Source organism: Leucoraja erinacea, chromosome 19 (genome assembly GCF_028641065.1).
Source record: "Leucoraja erinacea ecotype New England chromosome 19, Leri_hhj_1, whole genome shotgun sequence".
In the NCBI taxonomy this organism is placed as follows: Eukaryota; Metazoa; Chordata; class Chondrichthyes; order Rajiformes; family Rajidae; genus Leucoraja; species Leucoraja erinaceus.
In genome coordinates this window covers 13,505,402-13,527,836 of record NC_073395.1, presented here as the reverse complement: position 1 = coordinate 13,527,836, position 22,435 = coordinate 13,505,402, and the positions used below count along the sequence as shown (strand labels likewise).

The window sequence follows — 22,435 nt, the reverse complement described above, 5'->3', positions numbered from 1 at the left end:
GTGTGAACATGCAAACCTCCAGATTCAAAGACAATTTCTTCCCAACTGTTATTAGGCAACTGAACCATCCTATCACCTAGAGAGCGGTCCTGATCTGCCATTTACCTCATTGGAGTCCCTCAGACTAACATATTTTTTGAAAAGGCAGAATTTGTCACAAGCAGTGTATAAGCTTGTGCTGTGTTGTAACACAGTACATCAAAGAGGCTTCTTTAAAAGATGTGAATCTGTAAAAATCTGTTTCACTGCGTAATAAATCGTATATTTATCTCCTCAGCTGCAAATACCAAGTGTTAAAGGCTTTGACTTTGCCAAGCAGCATATTGGGCAACATGGTAAAGATGACATACTGGTCATCCACGAAGGTCTGCCACTTCCCTCAGCAAAAGACAACTCGCCATCTGAGAACGGTGATGTATCCAGTCCTCAGCCAAAGGCAGTCAAACTCTCCAAAGGGCTTAGACAGAGAAGTAGGTAAGTGTGCACTATGACACAGAGCATTAACCACTCAACAACAGAAATATTTGTTCCTTCAAATTAATTGATGTGATGAAAGTTGCAATTTTATTTGAGTTTGTGCCTTGCTTGGCCTGACAAAATGAAAAATGGCTGTGTTGTCAGCAGGTAGACAAAAAAGCTGGAGAAACTCAACGAGTGAGGCAGCATCTATGGAGCGAAGGAATAGGTAACATTTTGGGTCGAGACCCTTCTTCAGACTGATGTCGGGGGGGGGGGGGGGCGGTAAAAAGAAAGGAAGAGGCAGATACAGTAGGATGTGGGAGAGCTGGGAAGGGGAGGGGAAGGAAGGAGAAAGCAAGGATTTTCTGAAATTGGAGAAGTCAATGTTCATACCATATAACCATATAACAATTACAGCACGGAAACAGGCCATCTCGACCCTTCTAGTCCGTGCCGAACACATAATCTCCCCTAGTCCCATATACCTGCGCTCAGACCATAACCCTCCATTCCCTTCCCATCCATATAACTATCCATTTATTTTTTAAATGATAAAAACGAACCTGCCTCCACCACCTTCACTGGAAGCTCATTCCACACAGCTACCACTCTCTGAGTAAAGAAGTTCCCCCTCATGTTACCCCTAAACTTCAGTCCCTTAATTCTCATGTCATGTCCCCTTGTTTGAATCTTCCCTACTCTCAGTGGGAAAAGCTTTTCCACGTCAACTCTGTCTATCCCTCTCATCATTTTAAAAACCTCTATCAAGTCCCCCCTTAACCTTCTGCGCTCCAAAGAATAAAGCCCTAACTTGTTCAACCTTTCTCTGTAACTTAGTTGTTGAAACCCAGGCAACATTCTAGTAAATCTCCTCTGTACTCTCTTTTTTTGTTGACATCCTTCCTATAATTAGGCGACCAAAATTGTACACCATACTCCAGAATTGGCCTCACCAATGCCTTGTACAATTTTAACATTACATCCCAACATACCGCTGGGGTGTAAACTACCCAAGCAAAATATGAGGTGCTGTTCCTCCAATTTGCGGTGGGACTCACTGGCCATGGAGGAGGCCCGGTACAGGAAGGTTGGATTTGGAATGGGACGGGGAGTTGAAGTGTTGAGCCACCGGGAGATCAGGTTGGTTAGTGCGAACCGAGCGAAGGTGTTGGGCGAAGCGATTGCCAAGCCTGCGCTTGGAATCGCCGATGTAGATCAGCTGACATCTAGAGCAGCGGATGCAATACATGAGGTTGGAGGAGATGCAGGGGAACCTCTGCCTCACCTGGAAAGACTGCTTGGGTCCTTGGATGGAGTCGGGGGGGTGGTAAAGTGACAAGTGTAGTATTTCCTGCGATTTCAAGGGAAAGTATCAGGGGAGGGAGTGGTTTGGGCGGAAAGGGACGAATTGACCAGAGAGTTAAGGAGGGAACAATCTCTACGGAAAGCAGAAAGGAAAGATGGGAAGATGTGGCCAGTGGTGGGATCCCGTTGGAGGTGGCGAAAATGTCGGAGGATTATAAGTTGCATGCGACGGGTGGAGGTGGAAGGTGAGGACAAGGGGGACTCTGTCCTTGTTGCGAGTAGGGTGATGGAGAGTGAGAGCGGAGCTGCGGGATATAGAGGAGACCCTGGTGAGAGCCTCATTTATAGCAGAAGAGGGGAACCCCCGTTCCCCAAAAAATGAGGACATCTTCGATGCCCTGGTTTGGAACAGGTGCTCATGCAGTGTAGACAGAGGAATTGTGAGTAGGGGATAGAGTTCTTACCGGAAGCAGGGTGGGAAGAAGTGTAGTCCAGATAGCTATGGGAGTATGTGGGTTTGTAAGTAGATTTGCTTTTGCACAGCGGGGAAGTATTGACCAAATCCAATGCAAATCTTCATCTCAGGCAATAGAGAATAAGGAAAGAAAGAAAAATTCTTACGAAAGGAAAGAGTAAGCCATTCTTACTCAAAATAAATTTCAGTGGATATTAATCATGAATGTATTAATCATGAATGTGCAACTTGGTGTTAAAAATCCTTTAACTTTTTTTTCTATTTGTAATGTGCTTTACAATTTAACCAGTATACTTTTTTCATTATGTTGTCCAATTACCACACATTATTGTGCAGGTTTTCGTACTCAGTCTGCAATCATTGCAGATCCAGATAATGGTTCTAGCTGATGGATGAAGATTTATTTAACACTCAGCTGCAAGCATGTCCTGCCATCCTCATAACACCTAAAATCCTCCCTGTATAGCCTTCCTGTGCTTCTTGCCCTGAAAAATGCTAAATCCTATGTTTGCAGCCCCAGCTGACTGTAATATATCTAGTGCATGACGATCCTGCTGAATTTAAGGTTGATGTATAGAAAAGGAGACATGAATGTCCGAGTTGATTATTTGGCTTCTCCATACATACAAGAAATCTTAAATATTCCATACCTGTCATGTGCAGATTACGGTCAATTTCTCTTTGAACCTGAAGCCTGGTGTTCTATGCTGGTTTTAATCCTCAGATCCTTAGTGCAATCCCTTCCTCTTTCCCATTTTTCAAAAAAGAACACCGCAAGAAAAAGCAGTGGTGCTGCGGTAGAGTTGCTGCCTTGCAGTACCAGAGATTGCTGGTTCGATCCTGATTACAGCTGCTATATGGAGTTTGTATGTTCTCTCCGTGTGGGTTTTCTCCAGGTGAATCCCGATTTGTAGGTTAATTGGCTTGGTATAATTGTGTAAATTGTCCCCTAGTGTAAATGTGCTGGGATCACTGGTCGGCGCGGGCTGAAGGTCCCGTTTGCACGTTGCATCTCTAAACTAAAAACTAAAATGATGATTTTGACAAGTGGATCATTCCACTATGAAGTGACTGTCAACGTACTAATTGCTATGTATTCATTATTATATATTTGTGTGGAGAATCTCCTCTGCATCACAATTACAACTAACAATGTGACATTTTTAAACCAATCTCCAAGTCAAGTTAAGAGTTCCTTATTTTCAATGTCCGGATGTCATAACTGTTTTAATTTGCATTTATTATCAATATTATGGAAATTATGTCAATATAACTGCTCCTGTTCCACTATAGTCAAGATGCACCAATTGATTGTCAAGCGAAAATAGGACTATAAATAAAACTTGATTGATATTCAAGAATCTTCCTCCGGATTCTCTGATGCAAACTCCAGCCTCATGGTTAATTTCAATTGTATGACTACCTATCCTGGAAACCTATGTATATTCAAAAAAAAGTTTCAAAACTAGCATGATTTTCAGTGAATTTATGTGAAACATGTCTCAAGTAAACCTTGGGAAAGGCACATTAATTAGTGGTGTTTTGAATAATGCAATTCAAATGTTGTCTAAAAAGCATTGTCTGTTTGTGTAGAGTTTCACCTTCAGAAGCTGAGTCCACAGCCAGTGAGCAATCGAGTGGCAGAGAATCTGTTGAAGATATTCCAAAAAACACTGCAATTCCTAATAGCGGTGGCAATAGACACATGGCGATCAGAAATGGTTTGTATCCTCTAATTTATTAGCAATACAATACAAATTTGTGTATGAACATTTTTTTAAATATAATTAAAGTCGGAGCCCTTCTTCGGACGACTTCAGTAACAGTTCATCTGAACAAGGGTTCTGACTTGAAACGTCACCGATCCATATTCTCCAGTGATGATCCCTGACCTGCTGAGTTACTCCCGCATTTTGTCTTCTATTGTAGACCAGCATCTGCAGTTCCTTGTCTTTACATTCTTAACCAAAGATTGAGCAAATGCAAACAATGTATAAGCAATAAAACAAAGACAGCAATCTTGCAGCCATAGGCAATGAGTGGTTCCAATATCATTAAACAATTACCCTGGCTTTGTTATTGGAAGGATGCTGACATACAGCATTGTTGCTTAACCTTTTAAAGTATATGAGGAATGTAACGAAACGATCTATGCTATACTATTTTGGAAGCATTGTTTTTTCAAGTTTTGATGTTTCAGAAATAAGTGCTCTACTTTTGTTATAATTAATATATCACAATAGCATTTTCTAAAGGGATTGTCACAGTTCAGCAGTTAGTGCAACTGCTGCACAATTCCCAACTTCCATCCTGACCTTGACATTGTCTGATTGGGGTTTGCCTGTTCTCCCGATGATTGAGTGGGTTTCTTCAGGTATTACATTTTCATTCACGTCCCTGATTAATAGGTTAATTGACTAATATAAATGATCTCTTAAGTGGCTGGAAAGTTAACATGGATTAATGGGCGTGTGTGAGAGAAAAGGTACAAAGAAATTGTGAGGAAGTGAGATAGAAGGGCATGCCTGATGGGCTTAAATGTATTTGAGCAATGATATGGAAAGAGTGCAGCATATTTTCTTAAAGGATCAGTGAACCAAAATTAAATTATCATGTTTGCCATGTGTGTCCTATATTATGATAGTGTCATCATGTATCCAGAATATTTTCTGAAAAACAAGTATACCTCAGAAGCCATAGATGGTAATATTTTTACAGCGTTCTGTTATCACAGAAATTGAAAATCAGTGAAGAAAAGGAATCCCTTGAAAACATTTATTCTAAGGCCTTTGAAGGTTTGTGTTGAAATGTTTGGTGGTGGTTGCCATGGAAACCAGATACCATGTTTAAACCTGTACCAAGAAAATCTGCATAGGTTCAGAGTGCTCAATGTTTAAAAGCCTACTGGTGCCCTCTGGCTGTTTGAAGTTGTTATTGTAGTTGATTGGGTTGCAGAACTATTGATTTCAGTCCAAGCATAATCGTGCAATGAAACCTCAATGTCAATCAATGTATCTCCATGGATTAATTTGGTAAAAATCTATCATTTAAGAATGGTTGAAGTAACCGTAATTTGCATGACTAACTCTCAGACCACTGTACTTCTGGCAGTCTAACTACTTTTGTTGCCTGGCATCTCTGCTCCTTTGCCTCTGAAGAATTCCCTCTCGTAGCTCTTCTGATCTGTGGATGTTTCTATTTACATATTCAATATTGGACCCAGATACCAAAACATTGTTTGCATGCTTCATTATTCCCATGCTGACAAGAAGAGAGCACGCATAAACCCACTGAGCCTCTGCTGTCAGAACAATCACATTCCCCAATGTATTTCCCTGTAAGTAATTCTCTCACACATACCCATTAACAACACCTCGCCTCCAACCCTACGCAAGTTTTTTTCCCCGCTATTCACCTCTGCTGGTAGAATTTATAATGGCCAATTCTCCAACCAAGCAATGCATCGTTCGGATGTGGAAGAAAGCAGTAGCAACCTGAGGAAACCTACACTGTCACTGAGAGAATTTGCAAACTCCATTCAGACAGCACCAGTGGTCAGAAGTGAATTCTGGTTGCAGAAGTACTCCCATTTCTTGTGGGACCTCCTTTCTACCCATTTATATTTGAATCGTTGAAGTTTAGTCACCTATCTGATGAGCACATCCACTCATTTCTGTAGAATTCTGAAGATCAGGTTCTTCAGGTCTGGGAACAAGTGCAAATTTTATTATTCCCAGGGAGTTGCTTAATATGCAAGGTGTGCAGAACATTAATTTGTTCAGTGGATACTACAGTAAACATCATCTGCTCCTGCGAGAGTCATAGAGTCAAACAGCCCTACGTCTCAACACAGTGTTTAAGAGGGAACTGCAGATGCTGGAGAATCGAAGGTTACACAAAAAGGCTGGAGAAACTCAGCGGGTGCAGCAGCATCTATGGAGCGAAGGAAATAGGCAACGTTTCGGGCCGAAACCCTTCTTCAGACTGATCGGGGGCGGGGGTGGGTGGGGACAAGAAAGGGAAAAGGAGGAGGAGCCCGAAGGCTGGGGGATGGGAGGAGACAGCAGGGGGGCTGAGGAAGGGGAGGAGACAGCAAGGCTCGCACCAGGGTCTCTTCCATACCCCGCAACACTGCTCTCTCTCCCCATCCCCGCACTCGCAACAAGGGCCGAGTCCCCCTAGTCCTCACCTTTCACCCCACCAGCCGTCACATACAAAAAGTAATCCTCCGTCAGTTTCGCCACCTCCAACGTGACCCCACCACTCGCCACATCTTCCCATCCCCCCCCATATCTGCCTTCCGCAAAGACCGCTCCCTCCATAACTCCCTTGTCAATTCTTCCCTTCCCTCTCGGTCCACCCCCTCCCCGGGCACTTTCCCTTGCAACCGCAAGAGATGCAACACTTGTCCCTTTACCTCCCCCCTCGACTCCGTTCAAGGACCCAAGCAATCGTTCCAGGTGCGACAGAGGTTTACCTGCATCTCTTCCAACCTCATCTATTGCGTCCGCTGCTCTAGATGTCAGCAGATCTATATCGGTGAGACCAAGCGGAGGTTGGGCGATCGTTTCGCCGAACACCTCCGCTCGGTCCGCAATAACCAAGCTGACCTCCCGGTGGCTCAGCACTTCAACTCCCCCTCCCACTCCGTCTCCGACCTCTCTGTCCTGGGTCTCCTCCATGGCCACAGCGAACAGCACCGGAAATTGGAGGAACAGCACCTCATATTCCGTTTGGGGAGTCTGCACCCCGGGGGCATGAACATCGAATTCTCCCAATTTTGTTAGTCCTTGCTGTCTCCTCCCCTTCCTCAGCCCCCCTGCTGTCTCCTCCCATCCCCCAGCCTTCGGGCTCCTCCTCCTTTTCCCTTTCTTGTCCCCACCCACCCCCGCCCCCGATCAGTCTGAAGAAGGGTTTCGGTCCGAAACGTTGCCTATTTCCTTCGCTCCATAGATGCTGCTGCACCCGCTGAGTTTCTCCAGCCTTTTTGTGTAACCTACGTCTCAACACGTCCTGCTGACCAAGATGCCCCATCTGAGCTAGTCTTTGCCTGTATTTGGCCCATATCTCTCAAACCTATGTACCCGTCCAAGTGTCCTTTAAATGTTGTTATTATACCTACCTCATCAACCTCCACTAGCAGTTAATTTTCTATACCCACTGCCCTCTGTGTGAAAAAGGTGCCCCTCGGGTTAGTATTAAATCTTTCCCCTCTCACCTTAAACCCTTTGGTTTTTGATTCCCATCCCCTATCAATTCCCCTCAAGATTTTATGCACCTCTATAAGATCACCCCTTAGGCGCTCCATGTAATAATGTCAAAGCGTGCCCAATCTTTCCCTATAGCTCAGGTTCTCGAGTCCTGGCAACATCCTTGTAAATCTCTCTCCGCCCTTTAAAGTATAATGACATCCTTCCTATAGCAGAATGAGCAAACCTGAACACAATAACCTCCTCTCTCACTGCCCCCCCACCCCCACATCAGTCTGAAGAAGTGTCTCGAAACACAACCTATTCCTTCATTCCGTAGATGCTGCCTCACCCGCTGAGTTTCTCCAGCATTTTTGTCTACCTATCTGGCCTCGCCAATGTCTTGTAGAATTGCAACTTCTGTACTCTCAGATCCCTGACTGATGCAGACCAAAGTGATGAAGACCAAAAGCCTTCTTACCACCCTATCTACCTGTGAAGCCACTTTCAAGGAACTATGTGCCTGAACTTCTAGATCCCTCTGCTCTACAACACTCCCCAAACCGTACTAATCACGGTGAAGGTCCTGCCCTTGTTTAACTTCCCAAAATGCCATACCTCCCACTTTTTCTGCATTGAACTCCGTTAGCCATTCTTCAACCCACTTGCCCAGCTGACCGAGATCTTGCTGTAATTTTTGATAGCCATCTTTACTGTCTGCAATACCGCTTACTTTAGTGTCATATGCAAACTTATTAATCATGCTTTGCAAATTCCAAAACCAACTTTCCATCACCACTCTGCTTCCTTCCATGAAGCCTATTCTGTGTCCTCTCCTTGGATGAAATGTGATTTAACCTTCCACAGCTGCCTATCATGCGGAACCTTATCAAAGGTCATATTGTACACATTTCTCACTGCAATGAAGAGTGCTTCTTTGTTTCATAATGGACTTCACCCAAGCAGCAGAATTACTTGCATATAGTGGGGATGAAGGAGATCTGATACAATCAAAATCATGATTATTTTTGGATGTGAAGAAGAATCTTCTCGATCTTTCTAAAATTCTCCTGCCTTGATGTTTGATATTACCATCTATGTCCTAAAATTAGAATAGTTCAGAAACAGTCCCAGGTCATTTGTCTTAACAAGCCATTTCACCTTTGTGTTAAATTCCCTGGATTATTTCAGGCATTTAATTCCAATAATAAGGTGGCGGCATGCTTTGCTAGCAGTCGCAAATCTTTTAGCTCCGCTGAAAAAATCGCGATTTTTCGCGTTAAAATCGGGTTTGGAGGTCGGGACCGATCTTAAAGACTTACCGGAGTTTCATGTCGCGGTGCTGATGACGTCATCAGTAAGCGCCGTGGATTTAACGGAGGGAAACCGATTTTAAATGAAAAAGACATCTCCAGGTCAGAGCCCTCAGAGGAAAGTGTCAAAACAACTGCTGAAGTCTCAAGAACACCAAGAAACTGCAACACTAACCTCTGGAGTGGATTCTGGAATGGCTACACGATCTAAGACTGAGTTGATCACAAAGGAGAAAACTGAAATGGAGGAATTAAAGAACTCGGTAAGAGATTTGAAAGAAGATGTGAAAGCTGGAAATTCAAACTTGATGGAAAACATACAATCCATTAATGCTGGTAATGAAAAAATACTCGCGGGCATTGGTGCTCTGCAAAAAAAAGTTGATGATGTGCAAGAAGAGCTCACGGGGAAAATTACTAAGGTGGCAGAAGAGTCCACAAAGATGTTTGAGGCTGTGCATGAAACTATTTCCGCAAATGCAAATGCAGTGAAAGATTTGGAAGCTGTTGTGGAAGAGATGGCTGGAGAAATGGAGGCAATGAAGTTAGAATTAGACAGCCTCAAGAGCCAATTTACAAAAGTATCTGATAAATGTGTTGATCTAGAAGCTCGCTCAAGACGTCAAAATATACGAATACGTGGAGTGAAAGAGGGAGCTGAGGGGGAAAACACCCGTGAGTTCACTGCCAATTTAATTAAACATGTACTCAATTTACCTGAAGCACCAGTAATTGAAGAAGCACATCGAGTACCTAGATTCAAGCCAAGATTCACTGGAGAACAAGCCTACCCACGACAGATTATAGTCAAACTTCGGGATATCCCAACAGTGGAAGAGCTGTTGAAAAAAAATAAATACGGAGAGAAGATGATATATGGAAATGATTCTATTAAACTTCTACGGGACTACCCCTATGAGATTGTGCTAAAGAGAAGAAAGTTCTCACAGACCAGAGAAGTTCTCTACGGTGTTAAGGGGGGCATATCTGGTGTGTTTTTTTCGGCGAGGGTGCGTATCACTTTTAAGGGAATCTCAAAAAAAACATTCACCAATCCGCTAGAATCTCTTAAATACGCAAAAGAAATCGTTGTTAAGGCAGCAGCAGCAGAAGAAGATTGATCACCAGACGTCAGGACCTAATTAATGTGCTTATTCCCCTAACAAGAATATTAGTAGAAAATGTAAAAAGTGAATACCATCAAGATTTAAAAATGGCTATTTGCAGCAGATTTTCCATGAGGCTTGTCTAGACATTATAATCTTCTCTCGAATTTAATTCAAGGACATCCGATGTTTAAACCAGGAAAACAGATATAAGCACATCTGCCGAAGCTGAGAGAGAGTGAAAAACATCACATGGCCTTCTTACAGATTTTCATAGATTGTGTAAATAGAGAATTATTACTAACTAATTACTAACAATACTAATACATAATACATAAACTGTTATTAATAAATATGTGTTATAACGTAGATAACATTGTAATCTCACAGGTTTCGCAGCTCGAGTGGGGAGGGGAAGAGACTCAGGCACCTGGCTTAATTCCAGGAGCCTGACTCTGGTTAACCCTTTCAACGAACAGCTCACTTTTAACAATACTAAAACCAATTACAAATAGTTAAGAGATAAAGAGAGGAATATGTGTAACTGAATAATTGATTAGATTTGATAAGTCGGAATGAAACATGTGTATATGTATATATATGTATATATATATATATATATATATATATATATATATATATATATATATATATATATATATATATATATATATATATACTGTAATGGGGTGAAATAGAACTGATTTGGAAACGGTACCTACCCCCTAGGTTATGAGCAATAAATTCAGCGGGGCTAACCTCATAACAGCTACGCCGGAAGCAATATTGATGTCATATCCCACAGACGAGTGGGCCACTCACTACGGTGTAGGAAACCCAGACACCGTACATCTATTTTATATACCTTTTTTTTTTACTACCACAATATGTCACATTTGTGTGTTTTTTTTTCAAGGACAATCGCAGAGGGGTACTACCAAGAAAGTCTATAATATAAATGCTTACAAAATAACCAGAGTCCTGAGGTATGGATGCACCATAATAAGTAAGGTCATTAAAATTGGTAAAAATGTATGACGACAATCAAAGGAAAATGGGAGGAGTCACACTATGTAGTTGGAATATAAGGGGTATTAATGAACCTATTAAAAGGGGTAAGATACTAGCTCAGTTGAAAGCATACAACACGGACATTTCGTTCCTACAGGAAACTCATCTTAAACATCAAGATCAGACGAGATTGAGGGCTAACTGGATAGGCCAAACATTTCACTCTTCATTCACTTCTAAATCTAGAGGCACTGCAATTATTATCCGTAAAGGAATCCCATTTAAATCAAAGAATACTATTTCAGATAAGGAAGGGAGATATCTTATAGTAGCAGGAGAGATCAATAATATGCCAATTACGCTGGTAAATATATATGCGCCCAATTTTGATAACCCTCAATTTTTTACTAAAATTCTGAATAAAATTGCCGAATTTAATTATCAAAATGTTATAATCGGAGGGGACTTCAACTGTGTTTTAGACCCTTATTTAGATAAATCGATGCAAAAACAAAAAGGTAATATGAAATCTAAAACCAGTGAACTCTTACATACATATATGGAAAACACAAATATATCAGATGTATGGAGGATTGCAAATCCGACGGGAAGGGACTACTCATTCTATTCAACGGTGCATAAAACATATTCACGGATAGATTATTTTCTTGTGGATACAAAATTAATTACACACACTATGAATCCTAAATACCACATTAATGCGATTTCAGATCACTCTCCTTTAACCTTTGTTTTAAAATTAGAAGGAATGTCCATGAATAAATCGTTCTGGAGGTTTAATTCGCAACTTTTAAAAGACCCACAAGGGAGTATATATCTAAAAAAACAGATGGACTTATTCTTTGAGATAAATGATACACCAGATATATCCCCCACGCTATTATGGGAATCCTTTAAAGCATTTATTAGAGGAGTCATTATTTCATTTCAAGCTTACCAAAATAAAAAGAATAAGAAAGAACAAAGACATTTAGAAGAACAAATAAAACAATTAGATATAGATAATGCTAAAGATCCAACTATGGATAAACATAATAAAATCCTATTATTGAAATTCAAGCTGAATAAATTATTGTCAGAGAAAGTTATAACATTATTCCAAGTTACAAAACAAGAACACTTTGAATTCGGGGACAAACCCCACAAACTCTTAGCACACGCCAGTTGAAAAAAAAAAACGGGAAAAAGAGAGATGCAATACTAAAGATTAAATCAGATAGTGGGGAATTATTAACACTACCCAAGGATATCAATAAAAGATTTGCTCAATTCTACGAAAAAATTATATACATCTAAAACGTCAATAGATAATAATAAAATCTCAGAATTTCTGGAAGATTGTAACCTTCCAAAATTAGAATTGAGGGAACAAGAGGAACTGGGAGCAATAATTACTTCTAAGGAGATAGAAGACACAATAAAAACACTAAAGAATGGTAAAACACCAGGACCAGATGGATTCAGTAGTGAATTCTATAAAGCCTTTTATGATATAGTTACCCCACGATTACAGAAAATGTATACACACGCTTTTAAAGAGCAAAGCTTACCCGAAACATTAGCAGAATCAACGATCACATTAATACTTAAAAAAGATAAAAACATAGAAGAACCAGGTTCATATAGAGCTATTGCTTTGTTAAATACGGATCAAAAAATAATAGCGAAAACACTAGCCAGTAGATTAAGCAGGTACGTTAGTAGATTAATAAATGGAGATCAAACAGGATTTATACCTAAGAGACATTCATTTAATAATTTGAGACGTTTGCTTAACATAATGCACTCACATAAACCTCACGACCAAGAGTTATCTATTATCTCACTGGATGCAGAAAAAGCGTTTGATCAAGTAGAATGGGATTATATGATTAAAGTATTGCAAAAATTCCAATTGGGAGAAAACTTTATCGCATGGATAAAACTATTATATAACAAACCTACGGCTAGAATATTAACTAATAATATCTTATCCTCGAAATTTGAACTATCAAGGGGCAATAGACAAGGATGCTCATTATCACCGCTGCTATTTGCTTTGATAATTGAACCCCTTGCTGAAAAAATAAGAACTCATCCGGATATTTATGGTTATAATACAAAATACTCAAAAAATAAAATATCCCTATATGCCGATGATGTACTACTGTACATCACAAAACCACAAATTAGTATACCAAACATATTAAACTTAATAGAGGACTTTGGATCCTTTTCAGGATATAGAATAAATTGGAACAAAAGTGAAATTATGTCGATAAAACCAAAAGACTCAACACAGCTTCGGAAATTTCCCTTTAAAATAGCCACAGAAAAATTCAAATATTTGGGAATTGAAATTACTAGAAATTACCAGGATATGTTTAAAGCCAATTATAATCCTTTACTCAAGAAATTGAATAATCTGATTAAATTCTGGAAAACACTTCCGATGTCCTTAATAGGCAGAATAAATGCTATTAAAATGGTTTTCTTACCACAAATTCTATACCTATTTCAATCAATACCTATATACCTCCCAAAAAAGTTTTTCAAAAAATTGGACTCAGACATTACAAATTTTATATGGGATTATAAATCCCATAGAATACAAATAGCACACCTTAATAAACGAAAAGAGCTGGGGGGTCTAGCGCTCCCTAATTTTATGTATTATAACTGGGCAGTAAATATTAAAAATATGATTCACCTGCTGGACAATTCTGCACAGCAGGCGGACTGGATGGTAATGGAAAAAGGGGACTGCTCCCCGAGTAATATAGGAGCGATCATCCTCTCACCAACAAATTTGAATAATAAAAATTATAAAAAAAATCCAATTATACATAACACAATAAGAACATGGAAACAAATAAAACAGACTCTAAAATTAAGAAACCTATCTCTTTTAATACCAATAGTCAATAATCCATCGTTTAAACCATCAATCATAGACAAATCATTTATACAATGGGAAAGAATGGGAATTAAAACGCTCGAAGATCTGTATGAATTAGGGAATTTACGGTCATTTCAACAACTACAACTGAAATATAATTTGAAAAATAACCAATATTTTAAATATCTTCAAATCTGTGATTATTTGAAAAAATACACAAAAGACTATCATAATATGGCTTCCGACTTATTGGATGAAGCAATGAAGACCAAGGCGGAATCAGCTAATTTAATATCGTACTTATATAACATCATTTTAAACATAGAAATACCCACAACAGATGGAATTAGAAAAGATTGGGAACAAGAATTAGCTATAAAAATCTCAAAAGGGACCTGGGATAATCATTTACTACAGGTGCATAAATGTTCGATCAACGTACGGCATACGCTCATCCAATTTAAAACATTACATAGATTATATTATTCAAAAACTAAATTAAATAAAATCTTCCCTAATGTTTCACCAATCTGTGATAAATGCCTATGTCAAGAAGCTACCATAGCGCACTCTTTTGTTTTTTGTACAAAAATCCAAAAATTCTGGTATGAAATATTTGATATTTTTTCAAAATTGATCAAAATAAAACTGGTACCAAAACCAGAATGGATTATCTTCGGAATATCGGAAGATAACCCTGAATTAAACGTGTTTCAGAAGAATTTATTTAATTACGGGCTAATAATGGGAAAAAAGCTTATACTTAAATTCTGGAAAAATGCGCCGACACCAACAATAAAAATGTGGATATCAAATATGTTTGAAACATTACACCTGGAAGAGATGAGATTCCTCCTAGCAGGTAAAGCAGACCAATTTCAAAAGACGTGGTCTATGTTTCTGGACCTATTACAAGTATGAGGTGCAATAGTAATCTAAAAAAAAACCAAATATATAAATAAGCGGAATCAGGACCTGGTAACGGGAGGTAAAATAACAAAAACAGACTTGGTTGGTAGTCCCCTCTCTGCGGAGTTTAATGTTATAATAGAGCGATTGTTTCTACTTTCTCCTTCTTTTCTTTCTAGGGTCTATTTTCTCACTTTACTTCCTTCTCTAACTTCTTTCCTAAGGGGCTTTCTTTTCCTTACACTCTCGCACTGCACGATTCTCTTGCACTTTCTTTACTTTCCTAACTTCTACTTTTTTTCTTAAAGCTCTAAAAAAAAAAAAAAAAAATGAAGCGGTATAAAAAAATGTATCAAGATATATGTGTTGTGTAGAATTGTAATTTACCGTACTTCTAATAAAAATAAAAAAAAAAAAAAAAAAAAAAAAAAAAATTCCAATAATAAGGTCCAATAACAAAACCACAGCAATTCTGTATGCTGGATCACCCCCTCAGAAATTCATCAGTTGTGCAAATACTTTTGCCAGTCGCCCCTCCCCAATTTAACATCATTCATTTGTATTCAATACTCTGTTGTACATGTTCTATTCTAGAAGCTCCTCCGATTCACAAGTCTGATGGACAGACTTCCTCTGCGTCCATTTTTGACCATGTTGATCGGATGTCGCGCGCACCTGAGGCAGGCAAGCGGCTACCTAGCAAAATTCAACTGATCGCCATGCAACCTATTCCAGCTGCTCCTTTGCAGAATCCATTACTTCCTGAGCGAGTGGCTGAAACAAACAAAATCAATAAAGAGGTAAGAGATTCTCCAGTTTTTCCAAGAAAATGGAATGGAATTTAACGATATGGTGTTTGCTTGAATCTTGTGTTAATCCATGATTAAACAGAGCCAGACGTATACTTTTATAGATTATTTTAGCAAGCTTTTCCAACAATTCATAGGAAGCATGTAATTCATTTGGAAGGTGCTTGCCGATTGAATATGCAACAAGATCCCAGATAGTCAGTTACGGTCATGCCGTATACACATACTCTCAGTTGCACATGCTATCTCTATCGCTCTCAGTCTTGCAAATGGTGATGTGTGCACACAATATTTGTCTGTCGTAATGTAGACTAACAAAGTGATCCATCTGCTTGTACTTCCTATTCAGCTTCTGGTACTAAACAGATTCATCCATTTTTTGTGTATGCTCTTATCTAAAAAGCCAGGATGTGATTCTGTAGGCCTTTGGTACCTCACCACAAAGGTCCAAGAGCGATAAGCATAATTCAACATCTTTCCCTTACTACTTTAGGTTCAGAGAGCTTTGAGACAGAAATCTGAAATCGAACATCACCGCAATAAGATCAGACTCCGAGCTAAAAGAAAAGGACATTATGACTTCCCCATCATGGATGAAGTTGGTACCATTGAAGCAAAGGAACGACGCAGAGTCTACCGCAGGGCGCAGGTTCATATTGATAGGATCCTCGATCCCAGTGTTGATGCCCCCTCTGTCCCTCTGGAACCTCGGAAAAGGTGAGCATAAAAATCTCCGAAAACATATTTGAATATCATCTTGAAATGGAGCCTATAATTGTGGATAAATACTTGAAACAGATGAACTCCAAAATAGCTTTACCTAGACTGTTAATATTGTGAAATTCCCAAGTTTAATAAAAGAACACACTGTTGATCCTAACCTTACACAAGTATTAGAATGGGACAAATTGGGATGAGCTAATGAACCACATGGTGAGTATCGTTTAACACAAAATACTCACCCTGTCGTACTGCAATAAAATCTACCTTGCGTATACTGTGTACGACATGAAAGGAAACGCTACTATTTATTTTGCATCTTAATTCTACCTCGGCAGGTTAATCATGGGCAAAAAAGATTGAAATGGTATGGACAACAAAGATTGCTCACATTAATCCCTCCTCTACTCCAGTCCTCGCCCACCTCCCACCAGACTGGCTTTACATCAGCTCACTAATCCGCAGTGCCCTTCTTCATCTCAAATTTGTTCTTTCAGAATCCACTTACAGTTGAGAATAATCTTTTTGTAACTTCCATGTGAAAACAGGGTCTAAATTGATTTGTTATGCTTTACATGATTTATGACTACTCAATCGCTCTGCACAAGAAAAGGATATGATCGCAAATAATGTTTTTAATTAGTCTTTTGCTCTTATTCGTTTAAGTTATCGTGGTAAAAGATCTCCCCGGCAGAGACGGAGGCATCAGGTGAATGGCAACATGATGGATGCAGAGAAAGATAGGCTGATAACCACAGATAGTGATGGGACTTACAAACCACCAGGAGTGAACAATGCAGCCTATGTTGTAAGTAGAGAAGGATCATAATTATCTGCTACTTTTTCTCACAAGGTTTACAGATAATTTGTCTCTCACTCTTATTAAACGTACGCATTTTTTTTATGGATGAGAAAACAAACAAGATGTTATGCGCAACATTGTTAGTTAATTGGTATCAAACCACAACCTCTTGAACAGAGAAATTGATTTTTCATCTGAATCCTAAATATCTGACTCTTTATACTTGATACTTTACCCGATAGTGCATGAGAAACTTCCCCATGACTATTACTCTCAGAATCATGTATCGCAATGAGATAGCTTCTCATTCTTCTAAACTTTAGTACATGTCAACCAGTCCTCTTCACCCTCCACATTGACCAAATCTTAGGAAATCCACATTGACCAAAACTGGTGAATTTCTGCTGCACAAAAAATTCTCCTTTGTAATGGAGATCAAAATGTTAGTTCCAAATGAGTAAATTCCAAATGAGACCTCGCCAAATTCCAGTATAATTTCAGCAATACACTTTTTATTCCAATTTCTTGCAATGGGGCCAACATACTATTTCCCAATTACATACTGTGTCTACACATTTACTTTGGACACACTCAGATACCAACCCAATTTTTACTAATAAGACTATTTAAGCAATTTTTTTCTTGTTCCTTCTTTCTTGTTTTTGCAAATCTCACTTCTGGCCCAGTCAGTTAACTGCCTTTATCCCTGTACATATTAATTTTATCACTTTCTGAACCACTTTGGGATACTTTGCTTATTATAGGTAGTCTTTAAACTTTAGAGATTAGAAATACAGGAATATTATTATACACTAATATTAGCAATGTTTAGAAACAGGACCGTTGGCCCACCAAGTCCGTGTCGACCAATAATCATCCCATACAACAGCACCATCCTACACACTAGGGGGCAATATACAATTTTACCAAAGCCAATTAACCTACAAACCTGTATGTTTTTGGAGTGTGGGAGGAAACCAAAGCACCCTCAGAAAACCCACATGGTCACAGACTCTGCACAGGCAGCATCTGTAGTTAGGAACGAACCCAGGTCTCTGGCACTGCAAGGCAGCAACACTATTGTTGTGCCACTGCACTGCTCCTAAATGAAATGGTTTATTTATAACTAATTGTTGTAAAGCACCAGAAAGTATCCAAGGATACATCTTGGACCATAACTTATCCACTACCAGAGAGCTAAATTAAGGCCAATATGGAGAATTAACCCTGTATGCAGCAAGGTTCATGAGATGCACGATAAAAGTTTCATTTTCAAGGAAATTGAATTTCTGTATGAATTTATCTAGCGTTTTCTGAACCAGTCCAAAGCGACTGTCCTTGCTATGGTGGACCAGCTGTGGTGGCCAGCGAGCTTGAAGACTGAGATTTATTGCCTTTCACCATCTCATTGAAATGGTTTCAATGTGGAATTGGCTAAAAATTGGCCTGTTAATACAAGACTGCACTTTGCTCATCCGTGGCATAGCTTGTTGAGCCTCCGACTAGCTGTGTAATTAGTCCAGCTTGAACACTTTGCTGCACAGTAAATTGATCCAGATTTATGGATCATTTCACGAATAAATTTTGCAACGTCATTTTTCACCTCTTTGTTCTTTCAGAGTTGTAAATTTATTAATGCTGAAAAGACTATTTGAATAAAAGATCTAACATTGGGTTGGAGTAAGAGATTAGGTTTACCACCTTCCCCCACCATTCTCATAGAACAATTAACCTTTACATTATCTCCTTTCATTGCCCCAACTCCATTGACCTAATCTTGATCTGGTTCTGTATTTTACAGTCGGACCCTGACCTGCCTCCGGAGCCTAGACCTTACACTCCATCACACACTCGCCCTCCCCCTCCCGCTCCCCCACCGTACATCCCGCCACAACCATCCATTGAAGAGGCAAGGCAGCAGATGTACTCTCTGCTGGACGATGCATTTGCTTTGGCAGCCCCAGGTAGTCCTGGAAAAGTCTTGTCAGCAGTGAGCCTTGGTCAGCCAGCCACCAGCACTCCCATCAGGGCAAGCAAAGTTTCAGCTAACAACCACTGGACACCAGTGTATGAACAACCCCAGAGTCTCAGCAATCCATATATAACGGTATGTAACACGTCAATCATTCCACACAAGTATGTTCACATATGTGTAAATGCTTGCATTATGCATGCACTGCTGAAGTCATGCCAGTGTCAAATTCATTTCTTCTCATTATTCTTTATTTTGACTTGATTAATTTTCAATCAATATTTTTTAACAAGATGATAATGGAATATAGCTAGCACTTATCTTAGTGAGATGATATTTAACCATGTTTGGAGCCGTGTGAAGTTGCAGGTGCTGGATGCAGGCATACGTTCTCAATTCAGGTGAGATTTTGCTTCAAAGGGCAGCTTTCCATTTCCCAGAACTGCATTGTCCAATCTATAAATCTATTAAAACTACAAAAAACCCGGTATTAAAGCCTCTTCAGTTTTTATTCACAGTATTTCATGATTAAATTTATCTATAGCGTTAAGTTCATGTTATAAGTGGAATTAGGCCATTCGGCCCATCAAGTCTACCCCGACATTCAGTCATGACTGATCTATCTTTCCCTCTCAACTCCATTCTCCTGCCTTTTCCCCATTTCCCCAAAAAACTAGATGCCCTTGATTTGGCTACGTATTCTTTATTTTCTATTATCAGAAAATATTGCCATGCTGGTATAAAAGGACTTGCTCTAGAGGGTATCTATATCTACTGCAGCAGAAAGGAAAGTTATTGATCAAAGTTTTTGTGATAAAATGGATTGTGTTAGATTTTTCTATAGCTCCTAGCAGTACCAACATTCTTAAACCTTTGCTTTCCGTTGTTTCTCAATGGATTATTCTCTGGAGCGCAGAAGGTTAAGGGGGGACCTGATAGAGGTCTTTAAAATGATGAGAGGGATAGACAGAGTTGATGTGGACAAGCTTTTCCCTTTGAGAATAGGGAAGATTCAAACAAGAGGACATGACTTCAGAATTAAGGGACAGAAGTTTAGGGGTAATATGAGGGGGAACTTCTTTACGCAGAGAGTGGTGGCGGTGTGGAATGAGCTCCCAGTGGAAGTGGTGGAGGCAGGTTCATTGGTATCATTTAAAAATAAATTGGATAGGCATATGGATGAGAAGGGAATGGAGGGTTATGGTACGAGTGCAGGCAGGTGGGACTAAGGGAAAAAAAAAAATTGTTCGGCATGGACTTGTAGGGCCGAGATGGCCTGTTTCCGTGCTGTAATTGTTATATGGTTATATGGATTGAGCTCTGAATCTCAGTGATTCTCTATGCGCATAACATCATGCCCGACTACTTTCTAGCTCATGCTGATGTTTCTAAAAGAGATAAAGTTTGCAGATCAAAACACTGCAGTTTGTGTAGTTCACTTTTCCTGGATCCAATTATAATTGGAGATGGTCATTTGTTTCTATACCTGAAACAACAGAAATAAAAAGCTACTTGAGGCAGGGTCTGTTGATTTGTACTTCATTTGTGATAATCTGGTGATATGAGACAAGTGAGAAATCTGACACTGGAGTGTGAGGAAAAGGAAGTGCCTGTTAAACACTACTGATTTTCATGAATCATTCATTAACTTTGGCATTATTTGTTTTGGAAGCTATCTTTCACACAAAAATGAAAGGTTTATGGTCAGCAATATATGAATACTTTTAGTGACTAAAAAAATTCAGATCTGTCTCTTTTGCCCACCAGAGGTATGAAGAGACAGGACCGAACCAATCTTCTGCAGCAGGCCATCTGCACAGGTATGATATTAACAAAGAATACTACTGAAGCATGCAAGCAAACTGACCTCACCTTTTAGTTTGTGGGCTTTATCCTTGAAAGAGGACATGGGTATTAGTATTGGGTCTGAAAAAGAATTCCGACCCGAAACGTCACCTATCCATGTTCTTCAGGCAATGCTGCCCGACCTGCTGAGTTCCAACGTTTTGTGTCGATCATAAGGATTAGGAGATTGCCTTACTAAAGGGAGAAAAACAAACTGATGATTTATTAAGATGATACCTTAATTGTCCTGTTTCTTAACTGTGTCTCGGCATGTAGTCAATGTTGTGCAACAGCCTCCTGCTTGGTAAGTTATGACTTTACAAGTGAACTCTTTTATACAAATGTGTAGGAAGGAACTGCAGTTACTGGTTTAAACCAAAGATAGACACAAAAAGCTGGGGTAACTCAGCGTGACAGGCAGTGTCTCTGGGGAGAAGGAATTGGTGACAACCTGAAAAGTCCAAATATTGTTCAAGTGAAAATGTCGGCTGATGGAAAGTCTCAGCGTGTTATGCATCATTAGCAGGAAACAATTAACCTTTCTTAAAGCTTGGTGCTATTTATTATTTGTCTTTGTTTTCCCATGGATGGTTCACTGAGCTGAAAGATGATCTCTAAATATCTCCCTGAGCATATCTAAATGTTTGCAGGTCATAGGAGGAGTATTAAAAGCACTGTATGAGGCAACCATGATCAAACTTTAGGTTATCATTGAGGCTTTTCCTATTATATTCAGCCACATTTCTACAGCCAAATTGTGTAATTTTCTTGTGACCGAGGTGACCCATTACTTCTGCTTGATTATTAAATTATCTACAATTGGAGATAACACAGTCGACTCAGATTTTCAAAAGTTGTTAACCATTTGTTGTCATTCAAATTGTTTTTGTGAATGTTATGCATGTTCATTTTTGACATATTCTTTTGCACATTTACTGTTGAGATTTTCTAGCTGCTGGCACTCAGACAACATATGTAGAGATCCCTCAAAAGTTTGCGATTACAAGTTAATGAGCTAATAATGGCACAATGTTTAACAATGCAATTAAAACAAATGCCATGCCCAAGTGCAGCAGTCTGTCTCCAGTATCGAACGTGTTTACAGTCTGTGCCAACTTAATGAGTAGACTTTTAATCCCAGAGTATTTATATTCATTATACTCATTTGTAATCTGCGTCACTTTTTTTTAATATACAGAGAGCCCCTGACTCAAGGTAATCAAATAATTCAAGCCAGGAGAGCTGAAGCCCATTCATCCAAAAAATTTAGTCACATCATAAAACATTTCAATATCGAATAGGCTCCCCTCAACCACATGAAAAGAAAGGATACCTCTGGGATTTTCCAACTTTTGCACAACTGTTCGTGGCTTCAACATCTGGTGTTTTCCATTCCAGGCTTAAGAGTGCATTAAGAGCCGAGTACAGGAAAAATTAATATTCTTCTTGACCCCAACACCCCAGACTCTTTTGCATTCTTGTAACCTAAAATGACAGTATGCTGAAAAAACATTAAATGCTTAGTACTTCTTCTTTTTCCAGACACAAGGCAGCAAATTTTAAATAATAACGCACTGCAATATGGTTTCAAGCATACGTATGCAATTTCTCCCAAAGTCCT

The 22,435-nt window shown here is 39.4% G+C and overlaps 1 protein-coding gene across 2 annotated transcripts in view; it reads left to right on the top strand.

Annotated features, from left to right (window-relative positions):
• The window catches only part of si:ch211-1e14.1 (UPF0606 protein KIAA1549), a 167,674-nt gene that overhangs the window by 126,365 nt on the left and 18,874 nt on the right, over positions 1-22,435 (top strand). The window contains exons 11-17 of one of the 2 annotated variants that reach the window (XM_055650349.1): positions 278-474; positions 3,833-3,960; positions 15,261-15,466; positions 15,969-16,192; positions 16,862-17,003; positions 18,799-19,104; positions 20,737-20,789. In XM_055650349.1, coding sequence (XP_055506324.1) covers positions 278-474; positions 3,833-3,960; positions 15,261-15,466; positions 15,969-16,192; positions 16,862-17,003; positions 18,799-19,104; positions 20,737-20,789 — 1,256 coding nt within the window. The remainder of the gene's footprint in view (positions 1-277; positions 475-3,832; positions 3,961-15,260; positions 15,467-15,968; positions 16,193-16,861; positions 17,004-18,798; positions 19,105-20,736; positions 20,790-22,435) is intronic. The other variant, XM_055650350.1, reaches the window with a different exon arrangement.